This window comes from Podarcis bocagei (genome assembly GCF_964188305.1).
Source record: "Podarcis bocagei genome assembly, chromosome: 8".
Classification (NCBI taxonomy): Eukaryota; Metazoa; Chordata; class Lepidosauria; order Squamata; family Lacertidae; genus Podarcis; species Podarcis bocagei.
Window position 1 is genome coordinate 50,219,061 of NC_138133.1, and position 19,439 is coordinate 50,238,499.

The window sequence follows — 19,439 nt, forward strand, 5'->3', positions numbered from 1 at the left end:
AAAATGAAAATCTAGAAGGATCATTACTTTAGCCAAATTCACTTATATGCCCACATCTATAAACAACATTTAAGAGAGGGAAATTTCTCTTTTCACATAGAGCTTGCAATACAATTTTATGTCTGTATACCTTCTGTACAATAACTGGAAAGGCACTGGAAAGGGGCATGATATGTAGTTGAGCACTGGAAGGTCACTTTCAAAACACTGAGCTGGAAATGCTTAAAAATAATAACTCAGCTGGGGATTTCCAGTCCTACATGAAAACATTTTATATTTGACATAAATTTTAATAATAAATTGACATGAGCATTTTATTTATAAAAAGAGAACTAGAGAGTGCTGAATCAGATGAAAATTTAATCTAAATTAAAATAAGGCATATTGACTTCTTAAATCAACTTTACATTTATTGACCTAAAAGGTCAATGAATGTTAGTGAAAAACAGAAGTCAATAATTATTGCATGCATGAGTTATTCATAGCTTTATATAAAATTTCAAACAAATTTCACAAATGGACATGGCTGTGGGGAGGGGGATGAGAAATGCAGGGCCAAAGCCCACCGCATTGCTGATAAAATTAAGCCATAGTATTATATGACTATGATAACAAAAGTAGGCTTGATTACTAGCCAGACAAATGCTATTTGATCATATTGTTTTTGCCTGCATTTTCATCCTGGCTTCTTCAAAGTATCACAAGCATGGGACACAACAATCCAAACCCAATTCTAATAAATCTTTTCAGGATTTTATAATCATTCATTGTACAGTAGTGCCTCGCAAGACGAAAAGAATCCGTTCTGTGATTCTCTTCGTCTAGCGGTTTTTTCGTCTTGCGAAGCAAGCCCATTGACGGATTAGCGGATTAGTGCTATTAGCGCTATTAGCGGCTTTTAGCGGCTTATCGGATCAGCTGATAAGCAGCTTAGCGGCTTAGAAAAAGGGGGGGGGGAGGAAAAAAACCCTGCAGGAACTCGCAAGACATTTTCGTCTTGCGAAGCAAGCCCATAGGAGATTCGTTTTGCGAAGCACCTCCAAAACGGAAAACTCTTTCGTCTAGCAAGTTTTCCGTCTTGCGAGGCATTCGTCTTGCGGGGCACCACTGTATCATGAACACACTGTTGATGCAATTGGTTCTCAGCTAAAGTGGGTATTGAGCACACTAAAGGTTTCTGTGGAAGTCAGAATTTTCAGGTTGTGCTATCTGTTCGGTATAAGTGGGCCTACAACAAATCTGTATTACAGATTGAAGAAAGGGAGGAAAAAACAACTTTCTTGAGTAACACTGGAACTTCCTCAAATAAGACAGACAGAGGTCAAAAGCTGAAGAAGAGAATGCAGAAGTCTCTTGCTTGATCCCACTGGTTGATATGTTCTGGTAGCACAAAAGAAATGAAGTGCTGGAGGGTGTCAGAACATCTCTTGTCTGCAGAGAGCTTACAAATCTTAGGTGACAGACCACTGAATGGACTTGGCTGCAGGTTGTCAGGCTCCATGAACGAGGTGGATGGGTAAGCTGGCTGTCAATCTACTTGAGCCAGAATCAGGTGACTGTTCCAAAGCAGCCAGGAGTCAAGGTGCTAAGCAGGAGCTGAGAGGGCCAAAGGCAAGTGAATATAGTTGAGGCAGGGATCAAATCCAATGGAACAATTGTGGAAAGAGAGCAGAAACCAAGGCAATGTCCTCAGTGAGACGTACTGAGGAGCAAGCCTTGAGGCAAGGGTTTCCTTGATCCGAGTGGGCACTGATTTGCCCTTGAAATCAGCTGAGCACTCAGTCACCCGGTACTGAAGCCCAGATGGCACTCTCAATGTGCTGAGATCCACCAACCAGGCTTTCAGTAGAAACAGAGTTCTGGTGATGCATGAAGTCCTGGAATCTGGGAGCCCTAATTGGAGAGACACACATCCTCCTCTTTGTGTTTTACACAAAGAGTAGGCAGCTGAGGGCTAACGGACACTGAAGAAGACCTTGGGATTTTAACTCTAAAATCAGTAAGCAACATGCACATAGCAATACAGTGGTACCTCGGGTTAAGGACTTAATTCGTTCTGGAGGTCCATTCTTATCCTGAAACTATTCGTAACCTGAGGTACCACTTTAGCTAAAGGATCCTCCCACTCTCGCCGCACCTCCACCGCGTGATTTATGTTCTCATCCTGAAGCAAAGTTCTTAACCTGAGGTACTATTTCTGGGTTAGCAGTCTGTAACCTGAAGCGTCCGTAACCTGAAGCGTCTGTAACCCAAGGTACCACTGTACAATGTGTAGTTTTGCAATTTCTCAGTGGTGAGCTATTGGCTACCCTGATAGGTACTGATTGTTTATCAAACCTATGTCAGTCTTAAGAAAGGACTCATTTGGATACAAAAAAGAAAGAGAAAAGGTGAAATCATCTGACAACTGTAGAAAAACAAAACCAGTTAAACATTTTGCAGCCATGCAAATGGAAAGAATATTCCCTTTAGTCTTTAATTAAGACATATGAAGCAGAAAACAAGTTGAAGTAAAGCTACTTTGAATCCTATGATGAAGTGAAATGAACGATATTTATTTGAACATTTTTATATTTTAGAAAGAGGTTAAAAAAAAAAAAAGAGTCTTACTTTTACTTTGACAGTCAAGTCATAAGGATCTGTTTAGGATCTGTTCCCACCACTTTAAAAGTTAAGTTTTGCTTCCGAAGCACTCTGAGATCTCTGTGAGTAACTTGTACACAAAATCTGAAAGCACTACAATGAAATCCACTGCAAGGAAATATGTCGTGGAACTATTTCAAAACTTATTTGGTTAGGCATCTCCATGTTCACTTGGACATGCAAATCTTTTCCCCCCCATAAACTTTTCCCCTGATGTTCAATGAGGTGCCATTGTTTAAACAAAAACAGTTATTCTTTATAGTCTGCTATTCTCAATGTGATGAGTCTGCCTTATGATCCGTATAAGTTTAATTAGAAAACTATAGCTGCTTATAATTCACAAAAACTGCATAATTGAAGAGGAAGAAGGGCAACCATCCCTGAGAGTTTAAGTGCTGAATAAAGTGCTTTCAATGAAAATTTACTGTGAATGCATTTTTTTTATTTTTTAAGAAAAGCAAATCTCGAACAACTAAATGCTACTATCCACAGTTGCAACCCTCCCAATATCGCCAGCAAACTACCAACTTGCAACTATAATTCTGGGGTTGTGAGCAGGACCTGCAATGTCCAAACTATGAGGGGGAAAAGCATTGTAAGTACTGAGAAATGACATTTTACCATATTGTATCTTCATCACTCTGTAGTCCTTTGCACCAGGGCAAAAGAGAGGGGATTCTTATTTCACCCAGATCAACGACTTCCCAACTACACACTGTGGGTGGGAGGGGGACATGGGAATAGGAACTGGGAGTGGAAAGAACTGGAAATATGTGCTCTTTAGAGAACTGATCTGCCTTCTTCCAAAGATACACCTTTTGAGTTGGAGCTGAGCTCTTGTTATGAATATTGGTTGTATTCACAAAGGTTGCACAATTGCAACATGCCCCATTTGTCTGCAAGATACTGTAAGATTTATGCCTAGAGGAAATCAGAGTTTACCAACCAGGTGCACAGAATTCCTCTTTAGTCTTGAAATTCTCCTAGTATAGATATATTTTGACTCTCGCCTGTTCATCTGGGGGAGGTAGCAATCGCATTCGGCAACTGGCAGTGGCAACTGGCAGCCACTATAGCTATACCCAGTATTTCCCAGCAAGCAAAATGTAATAGCCAGCTAAGGCTACAAGAAGTTGTGGCCATTACTTCTATCCATATGGAGATAGGGAATTAAATGCACTAGCCATAGACTCAACAATGCTTCCTCAGTAAAGGAATCACAGCTTGGGTTCCAGCCATTTTCAAAAAACGCTGTCACTCTCCCCTTCCTGGTAGAAAGGGGGGGTGAAAAGACAGCAAGTGCATTATACTTTTAAAATCACAGATAGCATCACATGGGACGACCCTGCACTAACACTGATCCTGACACCATGCTGATGTGAGCACAGCAATCACATCAGCAAGTGTTCCAGTCTATAGTGTAGATTCTGCAGTTTGGTTGTGCATTGCTATGTAACTGACATACAACAGATGTACGTGATGCAGATTGCTTTTACATTGGCTACACGGCAATGCACAAGCAATCTGCAGATTTTCACCCGCGCACACCCAGTCTTAGCTGTGCCTTAGCTGGAAAACAATTTGCAAAAGAGGATTTTAAAGCTAGTCACATAATAGGGCTTTTAAACATCAAGCCTAGCTGAAAAGCCTTGCTCAGTCCAAGGCATGCACAAAGCTGCTGTATCTAAAACCTTAAAGAATTAGCTCTGGATGATATTGCCAATATGATTACTTTAGAGTACGAAATATTCTGATCTTTATCTACTATAACATTGAAATGCTTTCTTGGTTATAACCGTTCCAGTCCTGTTTAATGAAAATGCTGCTTGTTTGTGCCCCTTCATTTCAAAGCCAAATGAACTCATTTTATTATATTTATTATACAGTTTCTTAGAAACAATCTCTTGGCCACGCTCCAGCAAAACCAGGAAAAAGGGTAGGACTGGGCAAATGAGAAGAATGGAGCCATGCAAAGCAGAGGGGTGGAATCGACCCAGTAGTCTAGGATAGCCTTCCCCTGCCACAACTGTGCTGGCTGGGGCTGATGGGAGCTGTATTCCGAAATATCTAGAGGGCACCAGGTTGGGGAAGGCTCCTGTAGGATTACTTCCACCTCTTGCTCAGTTCCAGGTCTATCCTTCCCCTGGCTTGTTATTCTAGTAGCCATGCTGACAGAAGGTGATAGTCTCCACCACTCAGAATGACCTAGGTGGGACTGAGCCTCCATTCCCTGGTTGGACTGCATGGGTGGATATATTTTTCTTTCTCTGTAAGAATCCAGCAGAGCAGCTTCCACCACAGCATGTCAAGAGCAGCAGGGCATCTATGGTGCTTCACAAGTAAAAGCAGCCTGAGCAGAGAAAGAAAGAAGAATCAACAGGTGCTTAGCTATCACGGACCTTTAGGACTGGCACTGCCTCCCTTTGGGGAGGCCCTTGCAGTGGTCCTGTGATTTACAGATGCTCCTCCACTTACCCATCCAAATTGGCATTTCACTAGTATTAATGTGGAGCAAAACTATGTTATTGGTACTCATCTTGGTAATGTGAAATTTGCTATAGATAAACATGACAGATATTTGGTTTTACAAGAATTCCTTCAGTAGTATCTTCTGACTTTTTTGTTGTAGATTTAAAACAAAGATAAGAAACCTCTGGCCTTCAGGATGTTGTTGGACTACAACTCCCATCATCCATAATCATTGGCCATGCTGGCTGATGGGAGTTGTAGCCCAACACCCAGAGGGCCACAGGTTCTCCACTCCTGATTTAAAAGGTACTTTTCATCATCCTGCTTCATTTGCTGCTTTCCCTTTTTATATTGTTTACTTGTGTGACTAGTGTAACATGTGAACCAAAATCCATGGATTTCAGCCACAGAAACATTAATGCTCTCTGAAACTTCAGATTTTCCCCATGAGATGACTAGAGTTGCTGTGGCCCAAACTATATTTTGCTCATATAAAGAAATGCAAAGTAATGTGTCGCAGCAGGAGGGAGAAACTCCCTGGATTCTTCAGCTTGACTCATCTCTGCCTCTTGGCCTCCTTTCTCTCTTGCTTTAGCTTTTGACTCCAATTCTGTACTTTTCTGTGCCGTAGAGTCTCCCTGCTCACTAAACCCTGTTACCTCTTCAGCTTCCGACATATCCTCCTCCCAGTCTGCTCCCTCTTCTCCCTCTGACCACTCTGGGTCACCCCACGACCAACCCCTGGGCTCTGAGCCTTCTTCCCTTGGGGGTTCCCCAGCTGGTCTCTCCCACCATTCCTCCGTGTCTAGCTAGCCCATGACATATCAAGTCTTCTTGAAAATATCTCATGACCAGATATAATTTAGTTTTGTTCCTAAAGATGGAATTCTCATTTAATCACCTTTTAGGACACCCTAGCATCACTTTGCTGCAGGAGTGTGGTTTTATAGTTCTAGAAATCATGTTCTGCACTTCAAACTGAAAATTGGGTTGAAGACCTTTTAGACCTGTACATTAAAGAATGAATCATGTATTACAGGAAGGATAAATTTGAGAAATGTAATGCAATCTGGCAACCTTTTCTAGAATTGTTCTCTAATTGATTGTTCATCTTCTGCTGAAGTCTCACAGTACTCAACATATATTCCCTCTCTTTCCGCCAGTTTATTATTTTCCCATTACATTAAAACTGTCTTTCTCAAAACCAACAGTTTCTGAGGAACATTGATTGGGAAAAGATATCAGGAAGGCCCATAAATCAGGAGATTAAAAAACCCCCTGCCACCTTCAATTGCAGTATCTTCAATTGCAACATTGATGTTTCTGTTACTCTCCTATTAATAATCCTAAAATTAACAGAATGTTGATATGGTGTGGTAAATCAGGATCTGTGCACATGGAGGGAGAACTAGATACTGCTTCTTGGTATCTATAAGGAACCCCTAATATCTAATCTGGTCCCCTAGGAAAATGGCACAAACGGAATGTGAATTCAAATAAGAAGATATACAAATCAACCCAGCTGGTCAATTTACATCATGATTCTACATGCCAGATTGCATTGTGCTCACAGCGAAAGGATTGTTTAAACAGCGAAGTTTGCATACAAACCGCCATTTTGTCTACTGCTGCAAACCTTCCTAATACGGGTCAACCAGTGGCAGGTAGAATTTGTGATCTGTACTTGAGACAAATGCTTCAGATGACAGCTCAGCTGATAGAGGATGAGGCTCTTAATCTCAGGGTCGTGTGTTTGAGCCCCACATTGGGCAAAATATTCCAGCATTGCCGGGTGTTGGACTAAATGACCCTTGCGGTCCCTTCCAACTCTACAATTCTATGATCCAATCATCTGGATAGTGGTGAAAAACCACCCGGCTGAAAAATACAGACACAAAGTTGCCTGTGCGAAACAACCAGTCATTTTCTCTGACTCAGCCGAGTTGTAGTTCCTCCCATTCTGAACCCAACACGTATTCATGCATGAGAAGACTATCTCAGTCCACGCAGCAAAAAACCCATTTCATTCTCCATTATGAATTAGAACACCATTTGCTTCTGCGTTTCTTCACTGTGGTTACACAGAGTTGTTTAATAGCATTACAGTGGCACAGTCTGGTTTCAATACATGTCCTGTTCTTTCTCCTATCACAGAACTGACTGCCAATTCTTTCTGATTACCCTTTTTCACAGAGGATGGGCCTATTCGTTCTTCCCTTGCTCCCAGAGGAAGAGGACACTTTCTTTCTCAGAATCAATGGTCTGATGGCAGCTGCTTTAAACTGTAAACTTCCAGATGGGGTTGACTATAAAGAGCAGAGCTTCGTTAGCATATTTACACTAGATTGACGGAATCTAGCCTTAACTCATCTACCTCTCATAAAGATTCTGACATTTTTATTCAGTTTGAGAAATCAAATGGAAATCAGTGGGACTCCAGCATGCCCAAAGTACTACTCAGTATACAAGAGGATTTTTCGGTATAATTTTAATGTAAGTACCCGGTACCTGTTGCATTTACATATTCATATGCCACTTAAAAAAAAGAGGGGAATGAGAGTGATTCCCAATATGAAAAACACATTTACTTTTTTTAAAAGTCATGACCACAACCCAGGACAGAATCAGTTGAACTTAATTTAGTTAATTCAATAATCTTAAGTATTACCAAACCTGTTGGATTCTAAGTAGCCCTTAGCTAAAACCTGCAGGGGGTTGGACTAGATGACCCTTGTGGATCTCTTCCAACTCTACAATACTACACTTATCTGAGTCTATTAAAATATACATTATGGCTGTAACAGTAAATACTTAGCCATGCTCAGTTGTAACCATGCTTAAAAGCATTTGTTCACATACATCCATTGTTACTCTTTGTTTTCCCTTTCTCAGTTGTTGCTATCAAAATTTAGACAGTAAGGTCCTTGGGGGAAGGGACTTTGCTTATGGAAATCTGCAAAATGCCATTACACTGATGGCAGTGAATTATTATTAATAAACAAGATGTACAAACAGTATATTAAGAAGAGCACACCAGAAGGAAGGGAAACACTCCTTGTGATTTGAAGGCCCCAGACTGCTGAGAGAAAACAAAACATGAACAGCAAGGGCAGCAATGGACATTGGCATGAGGAACGTGTTTTCCCAGGACACTGTGTATTACAAGTTGTTGCCCACAACATTTCTAAAAGGAACATAAATAAATGTTTCTACCATTAGAAGTAGAACAACAGGATGCAACATGCAATGGGTAATATTGCTTCCCTCCTTTCAGAGAGATTTCTTCACCAACCCAACGGGATTGGCTGTCTGAGGTCATCCTCACAGAAAGGCCTAAGAAAAGATGATAAGCCCTGGGAATCTTCCACTGTAACCAGTCCTTTTAAAAATAATTCAAGTAGCTGAACACACACTTTTTTTTGTATGTGCCAGTCACAACAATAATTTCCCAAATTAATCACAGACACACAATGCAAGCATTTCAGTCCTTGGTTTAATCTGATCTTGATTCTCCTGGGCAACGAAATGTCCACAGACATCAAAGCTAGACATGAGAGTTGAAAGGATTAATTGCTCAGATGTCTATAGAATTAAATCCTCTTCGGGCACTATAGTTGTAAGAAGCAATACAGTACAGCTGGGGCTGCACAGGAGATCAGCACTGTCAATGTGTAAGGAGCTTCCACTGAAAACACAAAGGTTCCCTCTGCAGATGTTCACTAATCATGCAAGAAGCCAGGAAAAACATAGACTCTTATGCAGTCAGACCATTGGTTCATTTAGCTTAGTAATTTTTCTACAGGTATGGCATCTTCCAGATGTTGTTGGTCTTCCATCAGCCCCAGCCAGCTTGACTAACGCTCAAGACTGATGGGAGCGGCAGCCCAGCAGCATTTGAAGGGCCCCTGTTGACTACCCTTGGTCTACCTATGCTGACTGGCAGAGGGTCTCCAGGATTTCAGACAGGAGTCTTTCCTAGCTCTACCTAGATATGCCAGGAATTGAACCAGAGACCTTCTGCTTCAAATGAAGATGTTCTACCAACCAGCTGCACTCCTTATGGGATGAACATTAAGGCTAAGCATTGCAACCTCAGTATATCTTAGAGAAATAAAACCTGAGGTTAGCTAGTTTTCTTTGTGGATTTTAAAATAATTCATTCAGTACCTTTGATCCCCACAGGTTACAGAGCACCCATGATCAGTGGCTCCTTCCACCTATTCATGTAGAGAATGATAATAACCTCAGGCTATCCACAGGGTGGCCAAACTATACACAGAAGAAACAATGTTGGTGCAAATATCCCTGCACCACGACACACCGTTATTTGCAAGTACACCTTTCCACAACTCTGCTTTTGGACTAACATGCCAATAAGCAAGCACAAAAAGTCCTCATGCAGTAGTGCATGCAGTAGCCAAATGTTATTTATGTAAAGTACACACCATCACTATTTCACAACACTTGAATTAGTGATGGCGTGTACTTTACATAAATAACATTTGACATGACCATAGGGCATCACTGCATGAGGACTTTTTGTGCTTGCATGTTGGCATTTTAGTCCAAAAGCAATTTCACATGTACTATACACCTGAATGGAACGTGGGTGGCACTGTGGGTTAAACCACAGAGCCTAGGGCTTGCCGATAAGAAGGTTGGCGGTTCTAATCCCCACGAAGGGGTGAGCTCCCATTGCTTGGTCCCTGCTCCTGCCAACCTAGCAGTTCGAAAGCACAAAGTGCAAGTAGATAAACAGGTACCACTCCAGCGGGAAGGTAAACAGCGTTTCCGTGTGCTGCTCTGGTTCGCCAGAAGCAGCTTAGTCATGCTGGCCACATGACCCAGAAGCTCTATGCTGGCTCCCTCGGCCAATAAAGCGAGATGAGTGCCGCAACCCCAGAGTCGTCCGCGACTGGACCTTATGGTCAGGGGTCCCTTTACCTTATACACTTGAATATTCAGGGAGCTTGCAACCACATGTTCATGTGGAATACATGTATATAGCAGATTACAGTGTCACAGTGTACACCTCCTGTATTTATATTGTACACTTTTAATCCATGAAGTGTGTCCTCTGTTGCTATACAATACATAATGTGGATTATTAGTGCACAAAAGTAGTGGAATGTAATGCTAAACTACTTACATTCTAACTTCCCACAATGTTTAAAACACACACACACACACAGGCACACTTCCACTGAGTCTAGTTTCCAGGTGCAATCTGCAAAGTAGTTACACTTCTCTAAATGGCCCTGACTATTAAAACTGAAACAGGAAACACAGGAAAGCAAAGTTAAATAGGGGAAATACTTGATTGCTTCACAGTATGATTCTGCATGCATTTACTTGGAAGTAACTGCCAGTGTGTTGAATGAAGCCTGTTACACATGCTTACAGTAGCTATGTGTATGGGGGTTGTGCTCATGGGAATAGCCAGGATCTTTGTTAGGGGGGCAGGCTTTTGTTGGGGGTGGCAGAACCTCAGTTAGTGATGTGTTTTTCTTGATGGGGGAGGGGCAGCTGCCCACTGCCCCCCCCCCTTGGCTACACTCATGGTTGTGTCAAGGGCTTCACTGAAAAGGTGGGTGTTGAGGAGGGTCTGTGGGTGCCAGACCCAAACTTGAGAAGCCACTGTAAATGCTAATAGCCCTGATGCTATTCCATCTGAACTGATCAAAGCCAAGCCAGAGTGGTGGGCTCCGATACTAGCAGAACTATTCACTATGATAGATAGCTCTGGTACCATACCTAACTCATGGCAGCAATCTATAATTATCCCAGTCTTTAAAAAGGGTGGCAAAAAGCTGCCATCCAATTATCAGCCAATAAGTCTACTGTCAAACATCTGGAAATTGTATGCTAAACATCTGTTAAATAAACTAACTACTTGGCTTGATGGGAATAACATCATAGGTCCAGAGCAGGCAGGGTTCAGGCCAGGGAAATCTACAGTACTTTACGCAACTGTTTGGTGTTATCTCATTTAGCCACCAAGTACACACGGCTTCATAAAGAATGTCTTTATGTGGCCTTCCTTGATATGAAGGCTGCTTTTGACACTGTCGACAGGGGGCTGGTATGGTCCAAATTGGAGACGATTGGCCTAGAACCTAGATTACTTTACTTGATCAAAAAGCTTCACATAAAGAACACCTGTCGCATAAGAACAACAGCAGGGAATGTAATGACAGAGCCTGTCATTATAAACAGAGGAGTAAAGCAGGGCTGTGTACTCGCTCCCTCTCTTTTTAACCTTTTTCTTAACAACCTTGCTTCTTTACTAAAACAGGTGGATGCCCACAGCCCAAAACTCAATGCATCAAGCATTCCTGTCCTTCTATACGCAGATGATGTGATTTTGCTTTCACGGACAAGAATTGGCCTAAAATGTTTGTTAAATTCCTGTATTGACTATCTGTCCAGAATGAAATTGTGCATGAACTTTAATAAAAGCAAGATAATGTTTTTTTGGGAATTCACGCAAATGTTATAGCTGGGTATTTGGTGGAAAACCCATCCAGCAGGTATTCGAATTCAACTACCTGGGAATCACATTCCATCATAGGCTTCTATGGTCCTTGCACTGTGCAATAGCGGTGAATGCCAGTAAGATGTCTACGCAGGCCATAATGCGTTTCTTTATAACAAGAGGTAATTCGCATATCCCCTCTGCCCTCAAGGTCTTCAACGCCAAAATTATAGCTCAGTTGCTCTACGGAATTCCAGTCTGGCTGCCAGGGTTTACCCAGCTAGTAGAACAAGTGCAGGCAGCTTTCCTTTTTAAGATTTTTGCTGTCCCACGTTGTGTACCCTATGCAGCCTTCTGTCTAGAGGGAGGTCAACACAAGGTAGAGAGACCGTAGCCTGGGCAAGATTTCTTACATGCTGGTTAAACATCTGCCTCACAACAGATAAAGATCCTCTCCTTAGTGAAGTTTTGCTAGATCCCTTTCTTTCCCCAGGTTTAACAATGGTTTAACATAAAGGTACAGCAACTTGGGCTGTCAGTTGGATTTTTGCGATCGTTGTCCCCACCATCTGCCAAGGCTATAATAAAAACCAGGTTGTGGGACACTGAACGCCAGGAACTGACAGCCGCAGCAGAGAAAACATGTTCCCCTCTTAACTTTCAGCTTTCTTGGGCACATGAAATTAACCTCCATTATCTTGAATTTTTGCTTAATCCTCAGGAAAGAAGGGCATTTTCACTGGCCAGGTTTAATTCAAATCCTTCAAACCTCCTATGGGGAAGGTTCTCGAGAATGGTGGAAGGAGAAAGAATTTGCCCATGTGAAGACCATCAGGTGGAAGCTCTTAAACATATGGTTCTTAAATGTAAACTATATGTTGATCTCCGCCAGCAGTTCCTTGATCAACTCTGCATCCCCAAATGGAAACCGGAGTTAGAGGTCATACGATTTCTATTACTGGGGAATAATCAGGAGCTCAGCAAGTTAGTGGCTAACTATCTTTACAGTGGTACCTCGGGTTAAGTACTTAATTCATTCCAGAGGTCCGTTCTTAACCTGAATCTGTTCTTAACCTGAAGCACCACTTAAGGTAATGGGGCCTCCCGCCGCCGGAGCACGATTTCTGTTCTCATCCTGAAGCAAAGTTCTTAACCCGAGGTACTATTTCTGGGTTAGCGGAGTCTGTAACCTGAAGCGTATGTAACCTGAAGCGTATGTAACCTGAGGTACCACTGTATTTGGTTTTTTGTCGTCGAAACACATTGCAGACGTCTGATCTCCCTGAAGACCTAGAGATGTAATGTTAGACTGCTTTGCCTCTTTCATTTGACAAATGTTTTGTGTCACTGGGAAGGCGGTAATTCTGTATTGATTTGCTTTGGATGTCTGTATGTGATACCAATAAAAGGTTTGAGAATTGAATTAATAGCTGCGAAGTTTTACCACGCAGTGTTTTCAAGCTTCACAGAGATCTTCAGGCAGACTTGGAAGTTTCTGACAGAACTCTGTGTGAGTTGGAAGACTGCACGCTACATTATAGATGAAACTACAACGCGCCGACTGTGTGTGTGCGCGCGCCTTATTATAAAAGGGAATAAACTGCTTTTCGAACCCACAGGCAGCGGGTGGGGAGCAGCCAGAACGGGTACGTGGAGCAGATAAGAAAGGAGAGCGGAGGAGGCGGGCAAGTGAATGGCAGCTGCAGGCGGAAGAGCGATTACTCACCGACGGTGGTGATATAGGAAGGGGGCGGAGACGGCTTGGTTGGGCAGGGCTCGGTGTATCGCCTCAGGATCGAGCTTTTCCCCACGTAGGAGTCCCCGGCCATTACTATCTTGGCCTGCAGTACTTTCTCCGGCTGAGCCATGGCCCACGAAGCAGAGAGCAGAGCGGCTGCAGCTGCTCCCGGCGCAGGACTGAACCGAAAGTTGCCCGTCGGGCGTCGCTCCTTTCCACCTCCAGACACGCGGCCAAAGGAGGGCCCGCCCTTCCTCCGCCGCCTTCCTCTCCGAAGCGTCGCCAAGCCTCGGCTTACGCGAGAGATTGGAGCTGGATTTCCCCCCAACAACAGCGGGCCGACTTCTGTTTTGCTGCTTAACTATATGCCCCCAGAGCAGGGCTCCCTGTGCCTTTGAACAGTGGTGTCTCAGGCAGAAATTCAACTGGTCAAGCTGTCCTCCCTCCCTCTCCCTCTCCCTCCCTCCGGGCTGCCTACCACGCAGCTGCTATAAGCACAGAGGGAGAATTGACATGACGGCGGATGTGACAACCCGTTCTCGACTAGTTGGGGGTGATGGTGGTTGTAGACTAGTCCATCCACAAGTCCTTGCGCCACAGCCCAGACTCCCAGGCATGTGGTCCAATACTGAAGTGGCCTTATATGTTACCACTGCTCAGTGGAAAAACCCTGAAGTCCTGCTTTCCTCCATCATAGAATCAAGAGAGTTGGAAGGGACCCTGCAGATCCCTGCAGTCCAACCTACAATGCAGGAATAAGTAGCTGCTGTCCCATACGGGGATCAAACCTGTAACCTTGGTGTTATCAACACCACACACTAACAAACTGAGCTCCCCAAGCTCCCCTGGTTATTATCTGTCTTATTAGATCATATCTAAAAGATAACGTAACAGGGGAAATGCTGGAATTGGAAGCCACGATTAGTGTGGAAATTGATTAAATCATAGGTACTCCTAGAGAATTTTTTAATTTTTCAGCTCATTGTTCCTTTCATAAGGTGGATGATGGCTAGGACTTGGAAAAGTTGAAATGAATCACCCTAATGGTTTTGAAGTTAATGTCTAATTCTGTGTGTTGTTTTACTGGCAATAAAACATAACACAACATGTTCACTTGATAAAAGTTATGTGTCCTTATTTGGGGTTTGACAATTAATGGTAGGCAACTGAATGGCTACAGCTTCAGGTTTTTGGTTTTTTTAAATTAATGTATTGAAAACTAAAGTAGCTTAATTTCCACTCTCATTCCTAAAAAGGTTATTGGCTTTAGTTGTCCTCCTTTCACTGAGTTCTAAACTGAGTTCTGTTGTCAGTTTGGGAATCCTGTATTCTTTGTAGTGGCATAGGGGATACAGCATTCTAAACGTACATCTCCTAATTTATGAAATATTATGCACCGTGTGAGTCTCTTTCTTTCCCACCCCTCAAAAATACTCTACTTGATTTTGTACCCTTCCCTCCTGAATCTCCAGTCACTTTCCTTTTCTCTTAAACTTCTGCCTGAAAAAACCTCTTTAAGCTATTTCCAGTTTTTTTATTGTTCTGATCAATGATGTCAACTACCTGTTGACTAAATATGCTGCAATAGCAAGCAAAGGTTTTTAGGCATTGCATTCTTGTATAGATGTGTGTGTGTGTGTGTGTGTGTGTGTGTGTGTGGATAAAGAGATCGAAAAAAGAAATAGTTCCTACAAAACTATTACTGTTTCTAGCATATGTATGCTTTGCAGAAAAGTGGAGGTAGGGACAGGGGGGAAATTAATAAAAAGAAAAAAAGTATCCACTGCTTTAGATATGGACAGAATATAACTCAAAAGCATACAGACTTGTGCAGGGGTGGCATTCAAAGGAAACTGAACATTTTGATTTGACCCTCTTTTCTTGGAATCTGTCTTCAGAATGGAGGATTAGTAGCAAGTTATTTGACAGTTGCATTCTACAATTCTGTGATTCTATGAAACTGAATAGGAAGGCCCCACCTTCACATATGTAAGATAGGAAATATTGGACAGAAGGAAGGGTCAATAGCCTCCTTCATACATTAATAATTTGAAGGGGGCGCCATGCAGTGTTCAAACTGCAAATTTGCCCAGTTCCACAGACAACATCCTTGCCTTGCATATGGATGCCTGCAGTGAAGAAGCTGACACACTCGCACAGACTTCTGTGGTAGCTGGAAGCCTGTGTGATTAGGTTTCCAGCAGTTGTGGAAGCCTACATGTATAGAGTTCTATGTGTGTAAGTTTGCCTATTGCAGACCCACCACCCATTTAACTATGTGGAGCTCCTTCATATAAGCTATGTGTGAAGGGGATCATATATTTTTAACCTCTCCAATTTTTCCAGCGGATTCCATTTTGTGGCTTGTGCATGCACAGGGGGATGTAAAAGTAGCTACTTGGCTGCTTCCAATGTTCTTCTGCATTCTTTTAAAAATGCAAGTACTGTACAAAAATGTGACAATGGAAATATCTCTCATTCTTTTGGAAAATCAAATGACTTATCTAAAGGGCCAATATATTGATTTAGTGGCTGATTGTAGTCTATCCAACTGAAATGTTCTTGAAGTTGGTCCTCGCCATAAAAATTTCAGACAGAACTGCAGGCATTGGCTTTGCCCACCTCTCCTAATCTTTTATGCACCTACCGTTTCCAGAATCACCTCTATGAAGAAGAATATTCCTAGCTTGTAATGCATGCTTACCTAATGGAATCATGCTTCCAAGAACCCACAAATCTTAAATGAATTCTAAAGTGTGTGCCCTTGTGAATAGCAATATACACCTAAAATATTTGTGAGCAATAAGATCATGTTCTGAATGGTTAATTTTCCTACTAGGGATGTTAGCTCCAATCTGCCTGTTATGAATTACCATACATAAGAAAAAGAAATCTGTAATTCTACTCCTCCGTGTCTTTATTTTGGAGTCTGAAGGGATGCCTGAGAACTGCTTGGATTTCAAAGTGGCTTCTTGCCATATTAAGGACTTGATTTTAAAATATTTTCCAATAAATCACCAGGAAAGATTATGGCCTAAGTGAGGGAGCTCTGCAGGATATTCATAATGATTTCATCCCTCCCAAAATTATTAGCAGATACTGTGCTGGAGTGGTAAATACCAGGGTTTGCAAAAGGTAGAAAGCAACAAATGCCCTTGCAAACCTGGAGAAATCTGCTTTGGAGTAGTGGTGGAGAATAGTAAGAACTATAGTTGTTATAATACAGTTAATGGGTGACAGTATGCTAATAAGTCAGATTAACTAAGCAGGTGATTCATGCAGTAATCCTTCTTGAAAGAAAGTGCCCATTTTGAGATGCTAAATGAGAACATAAATGCAGTCAGGCATAGAATCCTTGAAAGATAGAAAGTGTGCAGACCTGCTTCTTAATGTAATGGGTGAAATTAATTTTTTTGGGGTGAAAGGGGCTCATTTTTCATATCCTGCAATCATTTTAAAGGAGTAAGGGTTGAAATCCTAAGAGATACAAGTATATTTCTGGCAAATGTAAATGAATGTAGAGACATAACATAGCAGAATTATATTACTAAAATTGCTGTGTTGGTCACCTGAGACAGGCCCACATGGACAAGGATGTATGGACAGTGAGAGCAAATTCACAAGGTCAGCACACTAATGTGTCACGACACACGGTTTGGAAAGCTCTGCACTACGCCAACTTAAATGTTTGTTCTGCCAGTGCAAGGGGATCTGCTCAACCTATCCCTGTGCAGCCTATGTAACTTGGGGTTAGCATTGTACCCTCCAGAGAGTGTTCTTTAATTGCAATTAGAGCTGAGTTGAAAAAATCCCCCTGACTTCTGAGTCCCATGTTCGGGATGCAAACCTGGACTCCCTCTCTTGTCAATAGTTTGAAGGGGGCCCTATGAAGCTGTGCAAAGCTCTCCCACTCTGCTGGGGAATGAAGTACAGTGGTACCTTGGTGAAATATACTCGGAGTCGAGAGTGGATTTCATGCTCTTTATTCAGCTCATAGTGGTGAGGAGGAATGGAAGTTCCCCCACAATATCTGCTTTATATACATTATTTACACACTGGGCTGCACGTGATTGGCTAATTCCGGGATTCTCCTGTAGGCCAATCAGGTTGTGGATTCACTTTCACCTGGAGCTGGATTGGGTGGCTCCTGCGGACCAATCATACTGCTGCATTCTGAATCCCATTGTTCTAGGACCAATCAGACAACTGCATTTTGGATCCTATTCAACTCAGTACATAACACTTGGTTTAAGAACAGCCCTGTTTACGAACTATTCGGTTTACGAACTCCGCAAAACAGGAAGTAGTGTCCCGGTTTGCGAAATTTACCTTGGTCTAAGAATGGAAGCCGAACGGTGGAAGGACATAGGTGAAAGGCATAGGCAAACTCGGCCCTCCATATGTTTTGGGACTCCAATTCCCATAATCCCTGACCACTGGTCCTGTTAGCTAGGGATGATGGGATTTGTAGTCCCAAAACATCTGGAGGGCTGAGTTTGCCTATGCCCGGTATAGGCAGTCAGAATGGCCTCCAAGGAAGGATAGAAGTCTAAGTTGGCCACTTCTGAATTTCTCAAACCACACTCATCAGTTCCCCCCTTGCACTGGTATTGTTTCCCTGGTGTGGGATTCTACAGATACCTGCTAGCTCCAGTACAATAGCATTGCTACACCACTGTAAATATACCCCACTGGAACAATTTCAAACAGACATCAGTAGAAAATAGGATTGCATTGTTAGATAAGTGAAATGAACTCTATTTATACAAGTTGCAATCCTGGAAAACTTATAAAAAGCAAACCATAAATTAATATTGGAGGACACTTGGGCCTTTAGTATATAATTAAATCTATCTACAGTAATGAGAAATAAATAAGACGAACAGAGAGTAATGGAACTGAAGGGGAGGAAACTCCTCTACTTGAGGTTTGATTATGTTGTGTGATCATTCTTACATTTTATCATAACAGATAAGGATACTACTGCAAATTTTGCAGTTCAGTGTAATATCTATAACTGGTTTTGATGTCTTACTCAGCTTTGTACCAGTTTGATTTTGAGAAAGAGTGTACATTATTTCCATGAAAACAAATATGAGGATGAGGAAGCATTTTCCCCTGTGTGCAATTCCTACTAAAGAATTTACATTCTTCTAATTTATTGGTTTACTGCATCACTTAGTGCACTCTGGAGATGTGCAGAATGTCCCCGCTGTTAGGAATATGCAGACGAAATTTACCCTTTTTGCACTGAGTCACTCACTGTCTCCTTGAAGTCATCATACTCTTTCCTTTCACAACCCCACCCCCCTCTGTCTGTTGGCAGAGAGAATCACAGCAATAAGGATGAAATCCTTCACCAAACAATGCAGTAGCAATCTGGACTATCAGTAAGAACCAACCAGAGGGGGATGGGATGAGAACAATGGTAAGGGTATTGGTCATACACTATTCAAAGGGCTGGGTGGTTTATGGACAAACATGCTACAAGTTTTACTCATTACTAGGATAAGTGAAGATAAGCACTCAATTACAATTTCCAGGATCTGGAGGTGTGAGATGATCTAATTAATATATGCAGACACAATTCAATTAGGTTTACCATGATGCAGGAAGTCTCATTGATGGATTCTAAGATTACATCTTAAACTTTTTAGCCAAGAAGAGACTTAGGCATAGACAATTCAGGTGCAGAATCACTATGGTATCTAGTTTCCTGTGCTTCTCAAGAGTATTTCAGGAGATGGTTGTTGCTGCTGTTGTTTGGTAATTCAGAAACCAGAATCAAGAATTTGGGTTTGAGTCAGAATTTTCCAGGCAGGCAGCTGCTCCTTTCTGAATCTGGAAATGCCCGTGTTTTCTCACCACCAGCCCCACTAGGAGTGTACACAACCAATGGGAGATGAGAATAATGCATATTCCTTTAAGATCATCTTGTTTGTATGCAAATCTTTTCTTCCTTTATTCTGTTTGTGTGAAAAAGATGGGTCATGTACCTTTAGGTTCTTTGTACAATTGAAAAAGAACAGGAACCTTGCAAATTATTTTATATGTGAAAAAGATTGTGTCCAAACTATGTATAAAAAATATGAGTACTTTCACCTGGTATAGAAC

At 42.1% G+C, this 19,439-nt stretch overlaps 1 protein-coding gene across 1 annotated transcript in view; it reads right to left on the bottom strand.

Annotated features, from left to right (window-relative positions):
• LOC308594111 (ras-related protein Rab-10-like) overlaps positions 1 to 14,363 on the bottom strand; it is a 46,100-nt gene extending 31,737 nt beyond the window's left edge. The window contains exon 1 of the mRNA XM_081206841.1: positions 13,314 to 14,363. Coding sequence (XP_081062967.1) covers positions 13,314 to 13,455 — 142 coding nt within the window. The 5' untranslated portion in view covers positions 13,456 to 14,363. The remainder of the gene's footprint in view (positions 1 to 13,313) is intronic.
• Between the last annotated feature and the right edge of the window lie 5,076 nt (positions 14,364 to 19,439).